The following is a 16733-nucleotide window of genomic DNA, read 5'->3' on the forward strand; positions in this document are numbered from 1 at the left end:
TCACTATGCCATTTAGGAAAACATTCCTGTTTTTATTTGCCAACACTGCCAAACATAGAATGTATTGCTGAAGCTTTTATGATTGCAATTATGTACTACAGAAAGAAATTTTTTCCATGCTTGAGGGGAAATTATATTTAAACAAGATGTTTGTTTTGAGATGACCATCAATCTTGTAGGCTAATATTAATCATTATCAATAATATGTACACATGCATAGAGCAATCTAAATTTGCACTTCATTTGTAAAATACACAAGTGCCAGACCACAAAGTTATTCCACTACACCCCTTTTCACTGCTAGATGCTAGTAAACTGTGCTGCAAACTAACCCTACAATTTTTAATGTCACTTGTACACAAAGCTATAAGAATGGCCCAGATATGTTTGACATGTTATTTTTTTTAATACATATTGAGTTGATAAATGTTGTGGCAATGTGCTCTGTTTAAAGATTGACAGGAATTGGCTGCGTGGTGGAGTTTCATGAATATGTACCTGTGTTACAAAATAAATGCTGCTGCTGAGTACTGGTAAACACTGACACAAATTAAGCACTGATTTGTAAAGTAATAGGAATCCCTTTGGTAAGAAGCAGTACATTTATATTTTGAATTGTGTATTTAAATGTAAAACATCTTGTCCAGTAATGTGTATTTAATGCATATTTGTGCACAGAAAGACAACCCAAGAGAGCAAAGCTTAAGAAGAGAACCTAGAACAGCTGGTGAGGATGGCAAATGGAAAAAGAATTTACAATAACATATGATTTGCTTTTTTTTTAAAGTGTGGGTAATCAGAGTTTGTCCTGGCCGTATTACCTGCACTCCACATTGGAAGATGCATCCCCAATGTTTCATTCAGTTGTGCAACAGGAAACTGTAATAAAAGAGAAAAATACATCTTTTGGTTATTTTAGTTAGATTCATCAACTCATGTTTTCAATCAATACAATGAAAATCACACATTATGGAAAGTTTCCTGAAACAAACCACTTAATTAAGATCAATATGGGATCCTAATATCACTTTAATAATCATTAGAATTTGATTGACTATCGTTAAGAGTGATTTTACGATTCAGCTCTTAACGTCTATAATTTCTGAAGATCAGGCAATTGTCTAATACTTAAGGTCAACACCGTTGATCCCCATTACACCTATTTGTATAGTAAGTTTATCATTCTGTTCTCATGAGATAGAATGATCCAATTTCTCATACATAAAACATCGTTTTTTTAATGCCACTGTTACTTTTACGTAGCTCATAGTAAATGCCAAACTTCTTTCGTAATTCAAGAATACATTAAGCATATATGTACTAGACAGATTTTATCATCTCTTAATATCATACCCATATTATTAACAATAATATTAATAATAATATTAATATTATAGTAATAATAATAATCATACATGAAAATGGCTAGTAGTATCCTTCAGCATCTCCCTAAGTTTACGAAACATTAGATATGAAATGAGAATTTTGGTGATCATTAAAAGTATTAAATAATATATTTAATATCAAAAGTTTATAGATACATATCTCTTTTATGGTATTTAATTTGACAGGTATAAAGGGATAATACATTAGGTTGCTAAATTAGTAACCACAGCCAATATTACCCGTTAAAATAAAATATTTTTGATAACATGTCATAGCTAATACTGTAGTACTTCTAAACTGACAGTTTATTTTAGTCCATTTATACCAGAGTTCAAAATTTATTTCAGAATAAATTATACATAAAATTATTTTAACAATCATGCCTCACTCTTTTAAATTCATTTGGTCTAAATAACAACTATTTTCCCTTTATCACATATTCTGGTTACTATTGAAATGTTGAGATGTTTACATTATTAACAACTAGCTACCCATTGAGTGTACAGCACACATTACCACTACCGTAACATGCAGCTGCCCTACTTACAGGAATTTCCAAAGTAATTGACAAACCCACATTAGGGTTTACCATACCCAAACATGCACATGGTAAGCTTTTGAACCTTTTTTATCTAACACCTAAGACATTCTAGAGGTCAACTCTGTTTATAATTATTCATCTGTTATTGGGATACAATCCTTGTATTTAGGAATAGGGTGCCTCATACATCTATCCTTCATAACAGAGTTCTGTAAACACATGTCAAATATATATCATTTCCTAAAAGGGAAACAATCCCTAATAAAAAGCTAATGTTGGAATTTAAATAAAAAATGTCTTTATTTATAACTTGCTGATTTTAAATTGATACTGAAATTTCAATGTCAGTTCCCATAGGAACACCTATGGTGCATCTACTCCAAACAATCCAGGATGGATTTTCACCAAATATGCATGATGAGAAATAGCCTGGTCCAAACCACAATCTCTTTTTTACTTTATTATAAATGAGTTAATCAGATTTGCAAAAAGGCCAACACACTATGTGTTAAATGTGGTAAAAGAAAGTACAGATATCTTGATAGTTGGGCCACCATATTTCATTTTCCAAGTCTGTCATTCAAAAGTGAAAAATAAAGGAATCTGGATGAAGTTATTGTAGGTAAACCTGCCTCTTCTGCATGGTCACCCTAGATTTTCTGCCTTTTTTTCTGAACTCTACTTTTTCCTGAATGAAAAATTCTTTGCACTTTACCTCTGCTAAATAGTAATAAAGTGTCTGTGCTCCCCATTTAAACATTGTTGAATTGTCTTAATACTAATTGGCATATTTAAATTACTTATCGTCAGTGCAAACAGCGCTTCAGGTGTACCATTGTACCCTGACTAAAGGAGTGTAAAACTTCACTTTCGCCAGACAAAAAAACCCTTTGATAGGTCTATTTATTATATTTTAAATATTAACAAGTCATCCCTAAATTGTCCCTGTAGCTCCCAAGACAGACTGTTGTACCTAAAAATAGTAATGTAATGCTAGCATATCTTTGCAGTGGCTCTCATCCAAAAGCTATTTCAACTGTATGAAGGCTGGCTGGCCCATAAAGAAACAATGGGAACAAGTATTAAACATAAATATTAATCATGCTATCTCATAGTAGGGAACAACTAGAAGTTGGATTCAATAACTCTTTTAAAATTCATTGTTTAGTCAGCTTTTTTGTTATACTTTTATTAAACGTTTAGAAAGTTACCTTTTCACTGCCTAAAGCCATAGGAGGCTGATTTGCATTGACCTCTAACCGCAGCCCACTGAGTGTTCAAACACCAATGAGTTATGGAAACTGCTCCTAAAGCTGAGGCAAAGGGCTAGGGGTGGGGAGTTGTTTTTGTTTCTCTGGCATAATGACCATTTGGACTCTTCCTAGATAGTTAATTTACTTCAAAGCAACCTCCTCTGTCACAAGCTGATGTCAGATGACACATGGACATACCCCTTCGTTTGTTTCCCGTGTCACCCAGGCACCAATCCCAGCGGGAGGAGAGCCTCCCTCAGAATTGGTATTTAGTGATCATAGAGGAAGTTGCATCTTGCACTGGCCACACATAGAGGTGGGCACATGGGCTTTGAACAAGGGGAGAAAGTTTCCTCCATCTTGGATTTGGTCAGAGAGGTGCACTGTGGGAATGTTTGCAGTATGGCAGACAGGAATCGCTGCAAATTTGGGTAGAGTTACCCCTGGGAACATGTATCCCATTGTTTAGGGAAGGGAAAAAAGTCACCAGCACTTACAAACTACTTCCAGGCACCAATGTGACCTCCTCTGGTGTCCTCCTCAGACCACCGTTTAGACCTGAGGAACAACCATAGAAGGCTTGGACTGCTGACTGTGACCTGGTGGTGTCCTGAAAGACTGGCCTGCTTCCTCTTGTACCCAGGACAATTAAGTGGACCCCAAGAGTCATTAGGCGTACCTCCAGTTCAAGCTACAGGAGTGCATCAAGCTGCAAGCGGCTTCTCCTGCAACTGCCAAGCTGACTAGTTCCAACTAGACCTGGCCTGAAACCTGCAGCTGGCCTCTGCTAGAGCATGCCTTGACTTCCCAGTGCTGTTTCTAAGGTCATGGAACCTTTGAATTTGTCTGGCTGGACTTTGACTACTACCCGTAAAAACCTGGGACTTAGAAACTATTCTAACTTAATGACCTCTGGAAGATCGAACAAACCTGCCAAGCCACTCCTACTGGGTCATTACCAATCAGCTAAAGAATCAGGCTTCTTTGCACAGAACTTCGCTGCAGCATCAAATTTGAAAAAGAAGGACCTCACTGAGAATGTATCAGGCATTGTGAAGCCCGCTTCAGTTACAGCCTGCAGTCTTCCCCCACTGAATGATTCTGAGGGCTGAAAAAGTTATTTAGGGCTTGTGAATGATGTGGTTTAGAAATCATCCATACCGAATGGGTTTGGGAATGGTTTCCGAGTGACTCAAATCGGGAGAGTCTGACCAACCGAGTACGATGCATCCGGATGCTTCCAGATATGATTAGGGTGGACTCCAATTGACTTCAATGGGAGCCTATGTTTTGACTAAACGCATAGGCGCCCACTGAGGAAAGGGGTGGCTGGGGAAAATCGTGCACCCTGTGGCGGGCCCCCACTGGTGCCTGCCACACTGTTCATGGCTGGTAAGGGGGAATCCATGGGAACCCCCACGGACCAGATTGGGAAGGCTCCCAGTGCATGGGGGCGCTGCTACAGGACCCCAAAGTCTGATTCCGATTGCTGATTTGAGTCAGATGGCATGATTCAGAAAGGCTGTCCAAATCCAGCATCGTACTCAGTCATTCAAAAACGCAGCCCGTAGAGACGTACAAGTCTGCTCCGTACAGCTTGGTCATTCTGAATGCCATCGGGTTCAGAATAGGATATTTCTAACTCTTAACTCGCATAGTACTCGGTCAGTCGGAAACCTTTCTGATTCGGTCAGAAAGACACATTCCTAATCCGATTCGGATGGAGAAAATGCCGTTAGGAGGCCTTCCAACCTGCATTATCCTCGGGCCCTAAGTGTGAATGCAGAAATCATGACTGGGCAAAGGCAGCTAAAGTAACAGGTCAGCAAGGAACCATCTCTAAATGCAAAATCCTTGTGGAGTCCTGTTTTGCTACAACCTGCTTTTTTGTTCTGCTAAAGTTTTTTCAAATTTCAACTGTGTCCCAAGGTAAAACTTATGACCAGTTCTAGCCTGGTTCTGTATCCAATCAATGTTCCAACATGATTGGACTCAAATCGCTTCTAGGTCCTGGTCTGCTGTGTCTAGTTGAACGCGGGTGGCATTATTAATATTTAAATATTACAAATGTCATATCTCTGGGTCCCCTTATTGGAATTGTGTTGTTTTTGTGTCATTTTATTGAATAAAATGTCCTCTACTTTTCTTTATGCCGTTTGGAAGTTTAATTGTGATGTGTTTTCACCTTATTATTGCATTGCTTTATTTACTTTGTGCTTTAGTAGTTACTCTTGCAGGTGAGCACAAGGAAATGGGTGAGGAGGTAATGGCCCAGTTACTTACTGGTAATCATTGCTCCAAGTCCAGGTCTGTCCACAGTCCTCAATTTTCCACCCCCATATCACCCTTCCTGAAGGAGCTAGAGGAGAAACAACTGGCAGAATATTATGTTGAGTATTTGGCTTTATAGGAAACACTTCATAAGTAGTTCTCTTTTATGTCCATAAAGAGGAAATAGAGGGCATCTGTTAGACCTGGCCTTTGTTAGTGTGGTCTCCCCTAACCGTTTTGGCTGGCGTTTGTGCTAGCTTAGGACTTGTGCACTTTTTGCACTACCATGTGTTGTCAAATCGTTGGGCTCAGCAGTGTTGTAAGTCCCTTGTCATGAGGTAATACCCAGGGCATGCATCTCGAATGTGCCTTTTTTAGGCCTGTCACACTGGTTGTGTCATCCACGGAGGTAGGTGATTGATAGTGCCACAGGTTTGCCCTGGTGAGACCTGTGTGCACAGGTCACTGTTACTCGATTGGGCATTTATAGAGCTGTGTGACAAGGTTCTGCATGTCTCATGCTATATTGTAGTTCTCCCTGGTGACAGGGTGTGTTGTTGGGAAGATGTTGGGCAGGTGTGTGTATATGTTACCTGCAAGAGTCATGAATAACACAGAATGATGTGTTCAGTATGATGGGGCCTGCTTCTCATATTGGATTAGCACCGGGGGATGTAGAGAAAGGCTGTCTGGCAGTATGGTGCTTGGTATCTATGAGTTGTAATGGCGAATCCTGCTCCGTAGTGGGAGTAGGTTCTACATAACGGTGATGGAAATGTGACTTTGGAAAAGTGGGCATTTCGATGTGCGTAGCTCGATGTGCTTGGTGGCCTGGCACCTAATTCACAGCTGAGTGCCAGGGGGATAGTCACATCTGTGTATTCCTGAAAGAGGGCCATAAACTAGTCGTTCATGGGAAACTGTGGGCCTCTGACTCTGAAGGGCCTTTCTGGGATGGTTACATAGAGGTAGAATTGGCACCTGCATTCCAAGGGGCATTGTCTGGGCCCCACTATAGATTGTGATCAAACCTCCCAGGGTAGGTTTGCAGAACAGGACACAATTTAAAGAGATCCTGTGCATTTCAACATTAGTCTTTTGAACTGATTGTATCTTCAAATGCCATAGTGGGTATTACTACTGGGGCTTCAGCCTCAGAAAGTAGAGACACTTTTGAATTCAGAACCATACTACACTGGTTTGATACTGGGGCTTTGACATGAGGAATCATTACGGCAGGAGGGACTGCAACAAGATTATCCATAGACTTGTGGTGACTTGGAGATTGTTGTGCTCTAAGAATGGAACTATCACTTGGTGGATTTTGCCTGAACCTTTCTGGTCTGCAGCTAGTGCCACCTGTTGTGGCCAGGAGCTTGAGGTACTCCCTGAAGACTGGTGAGCTGGCATCCTGTCCACGAGACCCCTGGGACTCAAAGGATCTCACTGTCTCCAGGAGATCGTAAGGACTGCATTGGGTGAGGTGGAGACAGTGGGAAGTGATCATGGTTTGGACAAGGACCTTCCTGGCATACTCCATCATCTAGCTATGCAAGAGGAGTGTGTGTGTGCAAAGATCAACCATCTGAGGTGGCGGGAAGTGAGGAGTTTGAGGAATGCAGGGGAGTTTGAAGAGTGAAAAGGACGCATGCTTGCAACTAAGGGGACCTGTGCTCGCTTGTTCTCCAGTGTGTGGTGTCTGAGGGGTGTTTGGGGGAACCTGAGCTTGGAGCTGAGACTGTCCTAGGCCTCCAGATTGAAAGGACAGCAGTGCCTGACAATGCCACCTCTGTCCGAGGTCATTGGCTCCCTCTCCCTGGAGCTACGCCACATGGTGCTTTGTTTTTGGAAACATTGTGATGAGACCCAAGGGTTTTTGTTTTGCCTTGTGGGCATCAGAAGGCTACTGCCAGGGATCTACGTCAGGTCATAACTTCGCTTGAGGGGAAAACATTTCTTCTGATGGGGAATGCGCCATCTTCCTGGGTCACAACCTTTTGTCTATGAGGGGAGACCGATCTCACCCTCATGCAGGTGCAGTTGGTTGCCTGGAGTTTGGATTCGGATGGACAAACCTAACTGTTTCTTTCCATGTTACATGGTTCTGACTGTCTAGCCAACAGGGTTCCAGTAGGGGCAAGGTGTATCACTGGCTGGTAGAGTTAAAACACTGAGGGTCTGGGTCACAAGGCATAGTCATAGACTAGTGGCTGTTAGACCTTTCTGCAATGGGAAAGTCCAGCAATTTCATATAACTGCAGAGTGTATATACAATGTGTGCTTTGCTTCGATTCAAGAGAAGTTTGACAATTGTGTATACCTGTAGAGTGTATATACAATGTGTATCTCGTTTTGATTTCAGGGTATGTGTGTAATACAAAGACAAGTGTTTTTATACCTGCGGTGTGGAGTCTTTTTTTATGGCAAATGCAATGTGTTGCAAAGCGGGGTGTTGTGAGAACGCTTTACACTTGAGCCCTGAGGATAAGCCTGGCTGCTCTGTGATAAGGTACAAGAGGATGAGCAAAGGTTATCGAACAAGTGTATCATACTCATTCTATTTGGAACTGTGGGTTCTGACAGGCTTTGATGTGTCTTAGCCAGCCCAAAACTGATGGGACTAACAGTATCTATGATTATAGATGTTTGGTTGGATATTAGCGAGGCTGAGTAATGGGGGTAAATCTCATGCAGGTAAGGACTGTAATGAGGAAGGCCTAACTCGGAGTAATGTAGAGTATCATTAAGTAACCAGGCCATTAACACCTAGAGGACTATGTTTGTTATATGGCACTTCATACTATGCTTTTTGAGTGCCTTAAAAGATAGATGTTACTACTACCCACTCATGGTCTTCAATTGACAAACCTTTGGGAGGATAGAATACTGAGTCATTTTTGCTGGGATTCAAAGTTGTGGCCGGCTCATTGCGGCTTTGTTGTAGTGGCAAACATTTCGCTCACTCAGCTATCCCTCCTGCTAAGGCTCTTTAATACAGCTTTCCACTGTAGTCCATAGCAAAGAACCTTCAGTGAATACATCTTCATGAAGTATCTTCTGTCATACACCTACTGACACATAAACCATCCGATAGGCTGGGTACACTTGAGAGGTTTGAAGGCACAAACCAGTGTAAAATTAGCAGTGGAAGGAGCTTTCCCCATTTCAATCGCAGGCCATCGAGGAAGTGAAGATTGATCAGATTTTTGATTATCTAATCCCAGGCTTTGTTTGTGGAGGGTACTAGAGGAGCTCACTAGACCTCACTGGTCTGTGTGGGTGGAGTCTAATGAACCCCACCTGACCACAGGTAGGCTGACGCGCAGACCATCCCCTGAATGAGACCACCGCAAGGCCACTCCTCCAACCGTTGGAGGCATCTTCATGTGTCCTATTCGTTTTGCAAGGCTTGCACTTCAGTAGATGGCTACCATCGCCCCTTTTGTAAGGTACCTGTGCAGTGACTTTTGGGGGGAATCTGGAGTGTCCCTGCTAGTGCCATCCCTGCTGAAAGGATGCGCGGGCGAGGGATGTATGTCATCACAACGCATACTTTTACTACGCATGCCTTTACAACGCAGGTTTTACAACGCAAGTCGTTACAACGACTTGCGTTGGGGGGCGCTGGATAGTGGAATACTTTAATTTACTATTCCAACTCCAGTCCCCGTGGATAGTAAGGAAGGTTTTGGATAGTAAATTAAACTATTCCCTATCCTACAGCGCCCTCCAGCGCAAGTCGTTGTAAGGACTTGCGTTGTAAATCCTGCGTTGTAATGGTAGTGCGTCGTAAAAGTTGCGTTGTGATGGATGTTTCCCGCGGGCGAGTAGAAAGGGGCATGTGAATGCTACTTTAGCCAAAATGTAATGCTTTCTGAATATTAAGATGCTAAATACCTTACACAATGAAGTTATTAAGCATGCATCCTTAGAATTGTAATCAAACTCAATAGAATTGGGCATCACCTTTGCAGTGGAGAGTGGAATATAATTAATATCGCCCTGCCACGGCAGCCCATCCTTATCAGCTCCCTCGGAGAACCCCCATGGTCGCACGCAACAGTCAGGCTTATCGCAGCTCACCGGTGGGCTGTACCAGATGCCCCTACTCACAGCACAGCGAGCTCAGTGCAGCCGTTGTCTGTAACAGGAACAGTCTGCCATCCCCCTGCATGGACCACTGAGGCTGCTCCTGCTCGCGCAGCATCGCCCTGTCTGCCAGCATCTCCTCGCGCTGCCTTTCTTCTTTCACGAGGACGGTGAGAGGCAGACTGCGCCCCGAAGCCTCCCAGAGCCTCTCTAGCATGAGACAATCTGGGCTCGATTTCAAGCGAGGGAAGCGGGATTTTAAAGTCCTGTGTAAATGTGTATGGTGATATTTGCTCCGGTAAGTGAACGTCAGAACATTACTCCATCCAGATTATTTTAATAATATGCTTGCCAATGCCTGAGCTTTTATTGTGAAAGCTTCTTTTTGTACATGCCTTGTGAGGTTGTTGTAAAGTTTTTATTTTTTTGACTTCTGAATGCTGAAAGCTGGTTTGAATACGTTTGAAAAGTCGAAATGATGTAGTCAGTGTGGTTTAAAAAGAGTTGGCTGTTTTTGTAAAGGTGTTTGATGGCACATTCCTACCGTGCAGCCTTGTCTTTAATGCAATCATTTGAAAGAAGTTAATTTTAAAGTGCATTACTGTAGCGGTTGTTGATTTTACTTTCCTGCTCAGGGACACATTGTAGAACTATTTGGAATAAGTATGGTGTAGGAAAATTATGTATTAAAAGGCAGAGAGGTTTATTTTTGTACTAACTAATGGTTATGCATGTAATTTTAAAAGAATATGTTCTTCTGTGTGCTAGTTCAACCACTAATGGTTATGCATGTAATTTTAAAAGAATATGTTCTTCTGTGTGCTAGTTCAATCAGGTGTTCTAAAATTAATAATTGGAGCCATCAAAGGGAAACACACAGTCGGTGGTATTGTTGCCTTCACTCAGCACTTACGCTGTTTCTTTCGCCAGAAAAGAAGTGTTGCTCTTTTTGCAGAATTATTCGCTTTCCAGCAAAACACATTTCCACATATTTCCCAACTGTGAGACTGGTTTAGGATGGAATAATATATTGATCGGTATGCAGAGTAATAAATCATGGGAAAATGTCATTTTTTAATGATTATGGTTGATAAAATTGTGTAGTTTTTGTGAAGTAGCTTTCCTGTAAGTCGATTGCCACAACATGTTTCACACTTCTTTTGATGAAGGATATTGAACAAGTCTGTGTGCCTGCTTTATTATACCCTACAAACTGTTACAATACACAACCTACAGATGGGTCACAAACCGTCGAAAAGTCACTTCAAAACTATCAATCAGAATGGCAGACGATTGGCGATGGTTAGATAACAAGTAGTTTTATTGATTAAAGATCCACTGTGTTGTATGCATTTCCCTGGGTTTCACTATACAGTGGAAGAAGTCACATGGAGATATTAGATGTCCCAATGTAACAGAACTCGACCACAGATGTTGTTTAGTACTCAAAACTTGGTATAATCCAAACATCATCAGGGGGAATGGTAATTTTTTTTAACAGTCTAAGACAAAAAATAAGTTTAAGGTTGCATTAATGCATTGGAATCCACAGGCTTGTTAGCAGCAATAGTCTGATGATTGTTTTTCAACAAGCGAATCTCCTAATCTGGCAATTACCCTCGATTTAAATATTTTATTAGCAGCTGGCGAGCCTTTTTAAATAAAACATTGTCTTTATAGGAAATGGATATAAAAGCAAAGTGGAAAGTTTTACTGTTGGGTCTATTGTGAATAACTTTTCTTGGACCTTTGCTGACATTCATTCTCCTTCGGTGGTCAGTAGTTACTGCCCAGGGAGCTGTCGTACTGCACTATGCTCTAGCAAGCCCATTTCATTAGCTCTAAATGTTATCCATGAATGCAGTAACATACTTGAGTATACATGCTGATTGTGTAAAAACTCCTAATAGATGAATGATGTTGTTGTCATGGGTACTTTCACAGTGTGACCAAAGACTATATATATATATTATGTTGAAGAGTCTTTTTCTTGGAAATCTTTTACAGTCACCTATACATGCCTGACTATAAATTGCTGTCCTTCACTGGGAGCTTGGAGGTGGGAGTTATATTTTTGGGGGTTTGGGGAAACAGCACTTTTAGTGAGTCTCTGAAGGAAACCAGGGGACGCGTGGCTGAAAATACACTGATCAGAATTGAGGCACACTGGGGTTATAAGTGATTGTGACCCATGGAACATATTGCAATAGATTTGCATGGAAAGAGCACAGTTGCAGTGTGTTCATATTTGTGGATTCAGGGGAGCATAATTAGTTCTGTTAATGGAGGTTAATATATGCAAATGTACATTTCAGCCACACCTGCTCCTGTGGACATGCCCCAGGTGTAAGTATAAGACAGTAGGAGCATATAGAGAAATGCATCATTCGAGCAGACTGCCGTGTAGACCACTTGAGATGATTACGATGCACTTAAATGTGCGACAGCTACACAAACACATAGGTGGAAATAAACTATACATGGATGTCTTATGTTTTCATCATTCTTTCTGAACTACCCACTTAATTTGTATTGTGTGGTGTAAAATATTCCATAATAATGCATACGTACGTATAATTGCTTTAGGTCTTGCTTATAAGTGACAGATGTAGTCATGAGGATAGATCAGTCGGACCATTAGCCTGGTGGTAACAGATGAATGTCCTGGTTTTGTAAATATTCCCAAGGAGGTGTTGCCTCCTTCTATGCATATCACAACCTTTAGGAGAATATAACAGCTGTGATGTCCATGTTCTGTCTCCTAGCCCTGAGGGGCTGCTTGGTGGAATCCATCCTTGCAGCAGGCGTGCGTAACCTCTGGGGCTCCTCTGCAGTAACTGCATGAAGAGAAGGCTGGGATGGATTCTGGGTACCCAAAGGGCCCCATGAGCAATGGCACCATGGTATTCCTTAACTTTATCCTCCTTGTGATATGCAGCTCCCCACCACTACATAAAGTATTGTCCTGGGTTTTCTGTGCCGGCAACCCATTCACGTGGCTGATGTAGATAAGAGATCTTTCATATCCAATGGAGACTAAATAGGGCTGAGCAGAACATACAAAACTATCTCAAGTTCCATTATAATGATAACAGATCAGAGATTTGTTTAGTCTGATGTTGAACTTCTCGTATCTGTGGATCTAAGTATTGATGTAATTATGAACTTCTCCATCCAACATTTTGATCAGATCAGGTTTTGATTGTTGCATGCAAACTGACATAAGACATTCAAGCACACAGGATTATATATCAAACATGCATGCGTATTGGCAGAATAATACAGCCACCCAGCACATACAAACCAGAGCATCTACAGACAAACACGCACAGATCACACAAACCATCTATGCATCCTGGCACACCAACAAAGAGCCCCCACAACGCACATTACAAAATTACAGGTACTTCTGAACAACCACCTACGCACACTCAACCTCATCAAACACAGAGCAACTATACGCACAGGGCATAATATACAGGTAACATGCACACAAGCTAACACACAGACAATGTACCTGAAGATCTATTTAGAGCTGAACACAACATACATGCAACTACACAGGAAACAAACAGGCAGGCATCCAAATAAAGACAAGCACCAGATGAAGAGACAAACAGAGGTATGAAAAGACAGAAGGAATGAGGATAAATGATTAATTGGTTATTGTTCCAAACGCTTGGCAGAAATGATTATGCATGATTAACTGAAAAAGGCCAAAGATATAATGGTCATGCCAAGTCAACTGTGTAGTTACATACAGGTGATTATTGCAACAAAGAGAAGGAATATACGGCCATGAACAGTGAAGTCTGCATTACACACTAGATTTATTCAAAGGGACACCAAGAATTGAATTAGCACTGACTAGCTACTAATAATTTTTCCATCAGAAATTTTGCATCCTCTTGAGGAATGGTAAGTAAGTAGTGAAACAATGAGCATTGCATCTACCAAATGTAGAATATATTAAACAAACATTTCAGCTCTCATTACAAGTTAGGCGGAGCAGTACTACCTCATGGAATTCCGCTCCAACCAGTGGGTCAGTTTCTACACTAGTTTTAACCAGATGTGGGAGAACAGAAGCTGATTTTACCGTGCTGTAATTCCACACAGTAAATTTGCATGAAACTTTGGCTGCAGCAACAGCATTTCAATGCTCACCCTGACAGAAAATAAATTTCCCCTTTCTTTTCTATTACTCCCCCTAGCTGACTCCCCACCGCAAACCAAAGTCCCTGCAAACAGAGCAGGTAGTGAACATATGTGTTGAACCCCATGGGATTGGGAATTCTATGTGGTTTTATCCCCATTCCATGGGGTTGAACCTCTAACTGCATAGTACTGGGGCAGATTTGCCAGTGGCAATGAAAAACTTACTTGTAATATTGCCGGGCCACTAATACTGTGCTTTAATACTTACAATTTAAATAATCATTTCTTGTTATAAAAGGTGTTTTCTGCTGGTTTGACATTATGTAGCTTCCAACATACTATTGAGATGTTTTACTATTCTTAAAGTCTTTAGAGCTTTATATTTGAACTTTAGTATATATGTGAAGTTTCCTTTCTAACAAGCCTGTCATATGGGCAATTCAGAGCTGCTGAACATTGAAAGGAACAATCTGATACTAAAACTCCAACACATATTCACTGGGTTACATGTTTTCCGCTTGTAGGCCAATGATATTTCTTTTTTATTAGCTCCACCAATGAAAATTGCAGATGCACAGGCTAAATAAACTCCATTACTGACTCATGACTGTTGCGTTCAGCTTTTATTTGGCCAATCCCAAAAGTGTGGAATTGCAAAGTACTTGTTAAAGGACCTGGCATTTGAATGCCAACATTTTACATTGCCAAACCTGCAAAGTAGTCAACACTCGATAAAAGAATATCAATAAAAGGACAATGAAGAAAACGAAATTCAAAATAGAAAAGTGAATGGGATGATTGTAGGGATATTTAGAAAGATACACTTTATATATTGTGCAATAATGTTTGTATTGAATTTGACCATCAGTCATGATATATTATATTTTTATTTTATTATATTATTATTTTTACCAATTTGAAAAAGTACATCTGTATTGGATTCTGGTAGCAAAAACCACTGTAGGGAAATGATGAGCCGATGAGAGCCATTGAAACTCCTTCTCTGCAGTTCTGTTGAATATATTTGGATTTTGCCCACCCATAGTAGGTGTGTGTGCATGGGAAACCAATAAAATGCTCAGTTAGCTTCACCTGTTACTGCAGTCAAGTTTCATTTTCCAAGCATCTAGGTATGTCATGTGGGTAACACTGTTTGTTCATCACTGTTTAACTCTTCCTACCTTACTGTTTGTGGTTACACTCAGGGTTGTACTTTATCTCCAAAGGGTGCTTCGTGAAATGGCTTGCAGTGCTCTGAATGTATTAGAAGGCTAAAGGATCGCGGTGTTGGAGTCTATTTTTAACTATTCGAGAAAAATGTAGCAATGTTCATTATGCATGCTCAACCCTCCTAATGAATAGTCTAAAGTAATTGTTTACTGAAGGCAATGAATGGAAGAAAACCCAGGCGAATTCTTAGTCCCCATTCTATCACGAAGCATCATGCCATACCTTGGGCCACTTTGGGATGTTCTACACATGATATCTGGATTAAAAAAAAAAATTGTGTGACTGCACAGAAATAAAGGCTGCTATGTTTGCTTGAAGTCAAAATGTCTTGATATTTTCAGCATGATAAAAAATGCATATCTTTCACAATATATATTGTTTGCATTTTTCTTACAGCAAATGTCAAATGAAGCTGCTTTCTTCTCAGCCTACCTTTCAGTTCCCTTCTCCTGTATATGTTATCTTGTTTTAATCCAGTTCCAAGGCAGTCAGTTGAAGAGCTTGTTATCCGTCTACAGTGAATGTGTCAGGACCGACACCAAAACAACTGAAACAGACAGTTTTCTGCTGCATTGCCATCGTGCTGAAAAATATGATTTTTTTGTCCTTTTAAGATTTTTATAATGAGAGTTGCTTTTTTATCTCAGGCACTGACTGGAGCAGCAATACGCCACCAGAATTGAAAATATGAAAGTTTAAAGGTGGAGCTTAGATCTTTTGCTTCTGCACTGTCTTGAGAAAAATGATAACATTAGATCAAGAAAGTGTTAGCACTCTACTCAGACTTGAGTGTCAATAAAAGTAATCGTAAAAATTGCTCGACAATTTGTTACAATGTATTAATAGTAGGGGCTCAATTTAAGAATATGGGATGGCTTTCAAACATATGCTGATGGTTGTGGAGGTGGTCACAGAGGAGGAACAGAGGGAGAAGTCAAGGGGTGGTCTGCTTAAGCAGAGAGAGAACAAATATGTGGTATTTACATTATATTTTTAGCATCACGGGTTAATAGTCAATATCACTTTCTCCAGAGTGTGAAGAATGGGGAAGATTAAGAGCGGACAAGCCGAGCAAAACAGATTGGGTCAGATTCACAAAGATTGCAAAGAAACTCAGTCTTGCAGTACTCCTGAATTCCAGAAGTAAACTGGAGTGAGACAGGAGTACTCATAGTTGATTGCTGAAGTTCACAAGTAAGTTCGGAGTACTACAAGAACAATTCATGCTTATTCATGCTTCAGTCTTTGTGAGATATGTGCTAGAGGGCCAGTTCTAAATGATTTTGGGGTGACTTACTTCTAATCTACTCCCAAATTTCATGGGTAAGCCACAAGTACTGAAAAAGTAATTCACCTAAACTCATCAGTCCTTGGACATCGGGCCATATTGATTTAAGGTTATACAATTAGGGCCTGATTAGGAGTTTGGGGGTCTGTGGACCGCCAAACTCACAGTGGCTCTAAGGTGGTGCTCTGGCCACCACCGCACCGGCGGTCTCACCACTCTATTACAACTTTGGCAGTTGGACCACCATTGGACTGTCACCATCACTATGTGGAAAAGTAAATTTTGCCATGTTCTGTGTCCCTACGCCTCATCCATCATATGTTATGTGTGCATGACCAATATGCATATGTTATTCCCCATGTCCGATTAATGACGCAATTATAGTTGTGTCCACCTCTGGTATGCCAGTTTCCAGTCCTCGTGAATACTACGAATATTAGGCCTATGTAAAGTAATGTTGCCACGTTTCTCAGTGTGCACATTATTCCATTGTAAAGTCCCCGTTTCTAGGCCTCAA

General features: G+C 40.8%; 1 protein-coding gene across 2 annotated transcripts in view; it reads left to right on the forward strand.

Moving 5' to 3' along the window:
* Positions 1–16733, forward strand: part of SYNPR (synaptoporin) — a 734696-nt gene that overhangs the window by 464236 nt on the left and 253727 nt on the right. Inside the window, exon 1 of one of the 2 annotated variants that reach the window (XM_078661540.1) lies at positions 9713–9838. The exons of the other annotated variant lie outside the window; for it this stretch is intronic. Within the exon in view, the coding sequence (XP_078517666.1) occupies positions 9815–9838 (24 nt within the window). The 5' untranslated portion in view covers positions 9713–9814. Of the gene's footprint in view, positions 1–9712; positions 9839–16733 lie in introns of those variants that run through there. 2 annotated transcript variants of the gene reach the window in all.

This window comes from Lissotriton helveticus, chromosome 9 (assembly GCF_964261635.1).
Source record: "Lissotriton helveticus chromosome 9, aLisHel1.1, whole genome shotgun sequence".
NCBI lineage: Eukaryota > Metazoa > Chordata > Amphibia > Caudata > Salamandridae > Lissotriton > Lissotriton helveticus.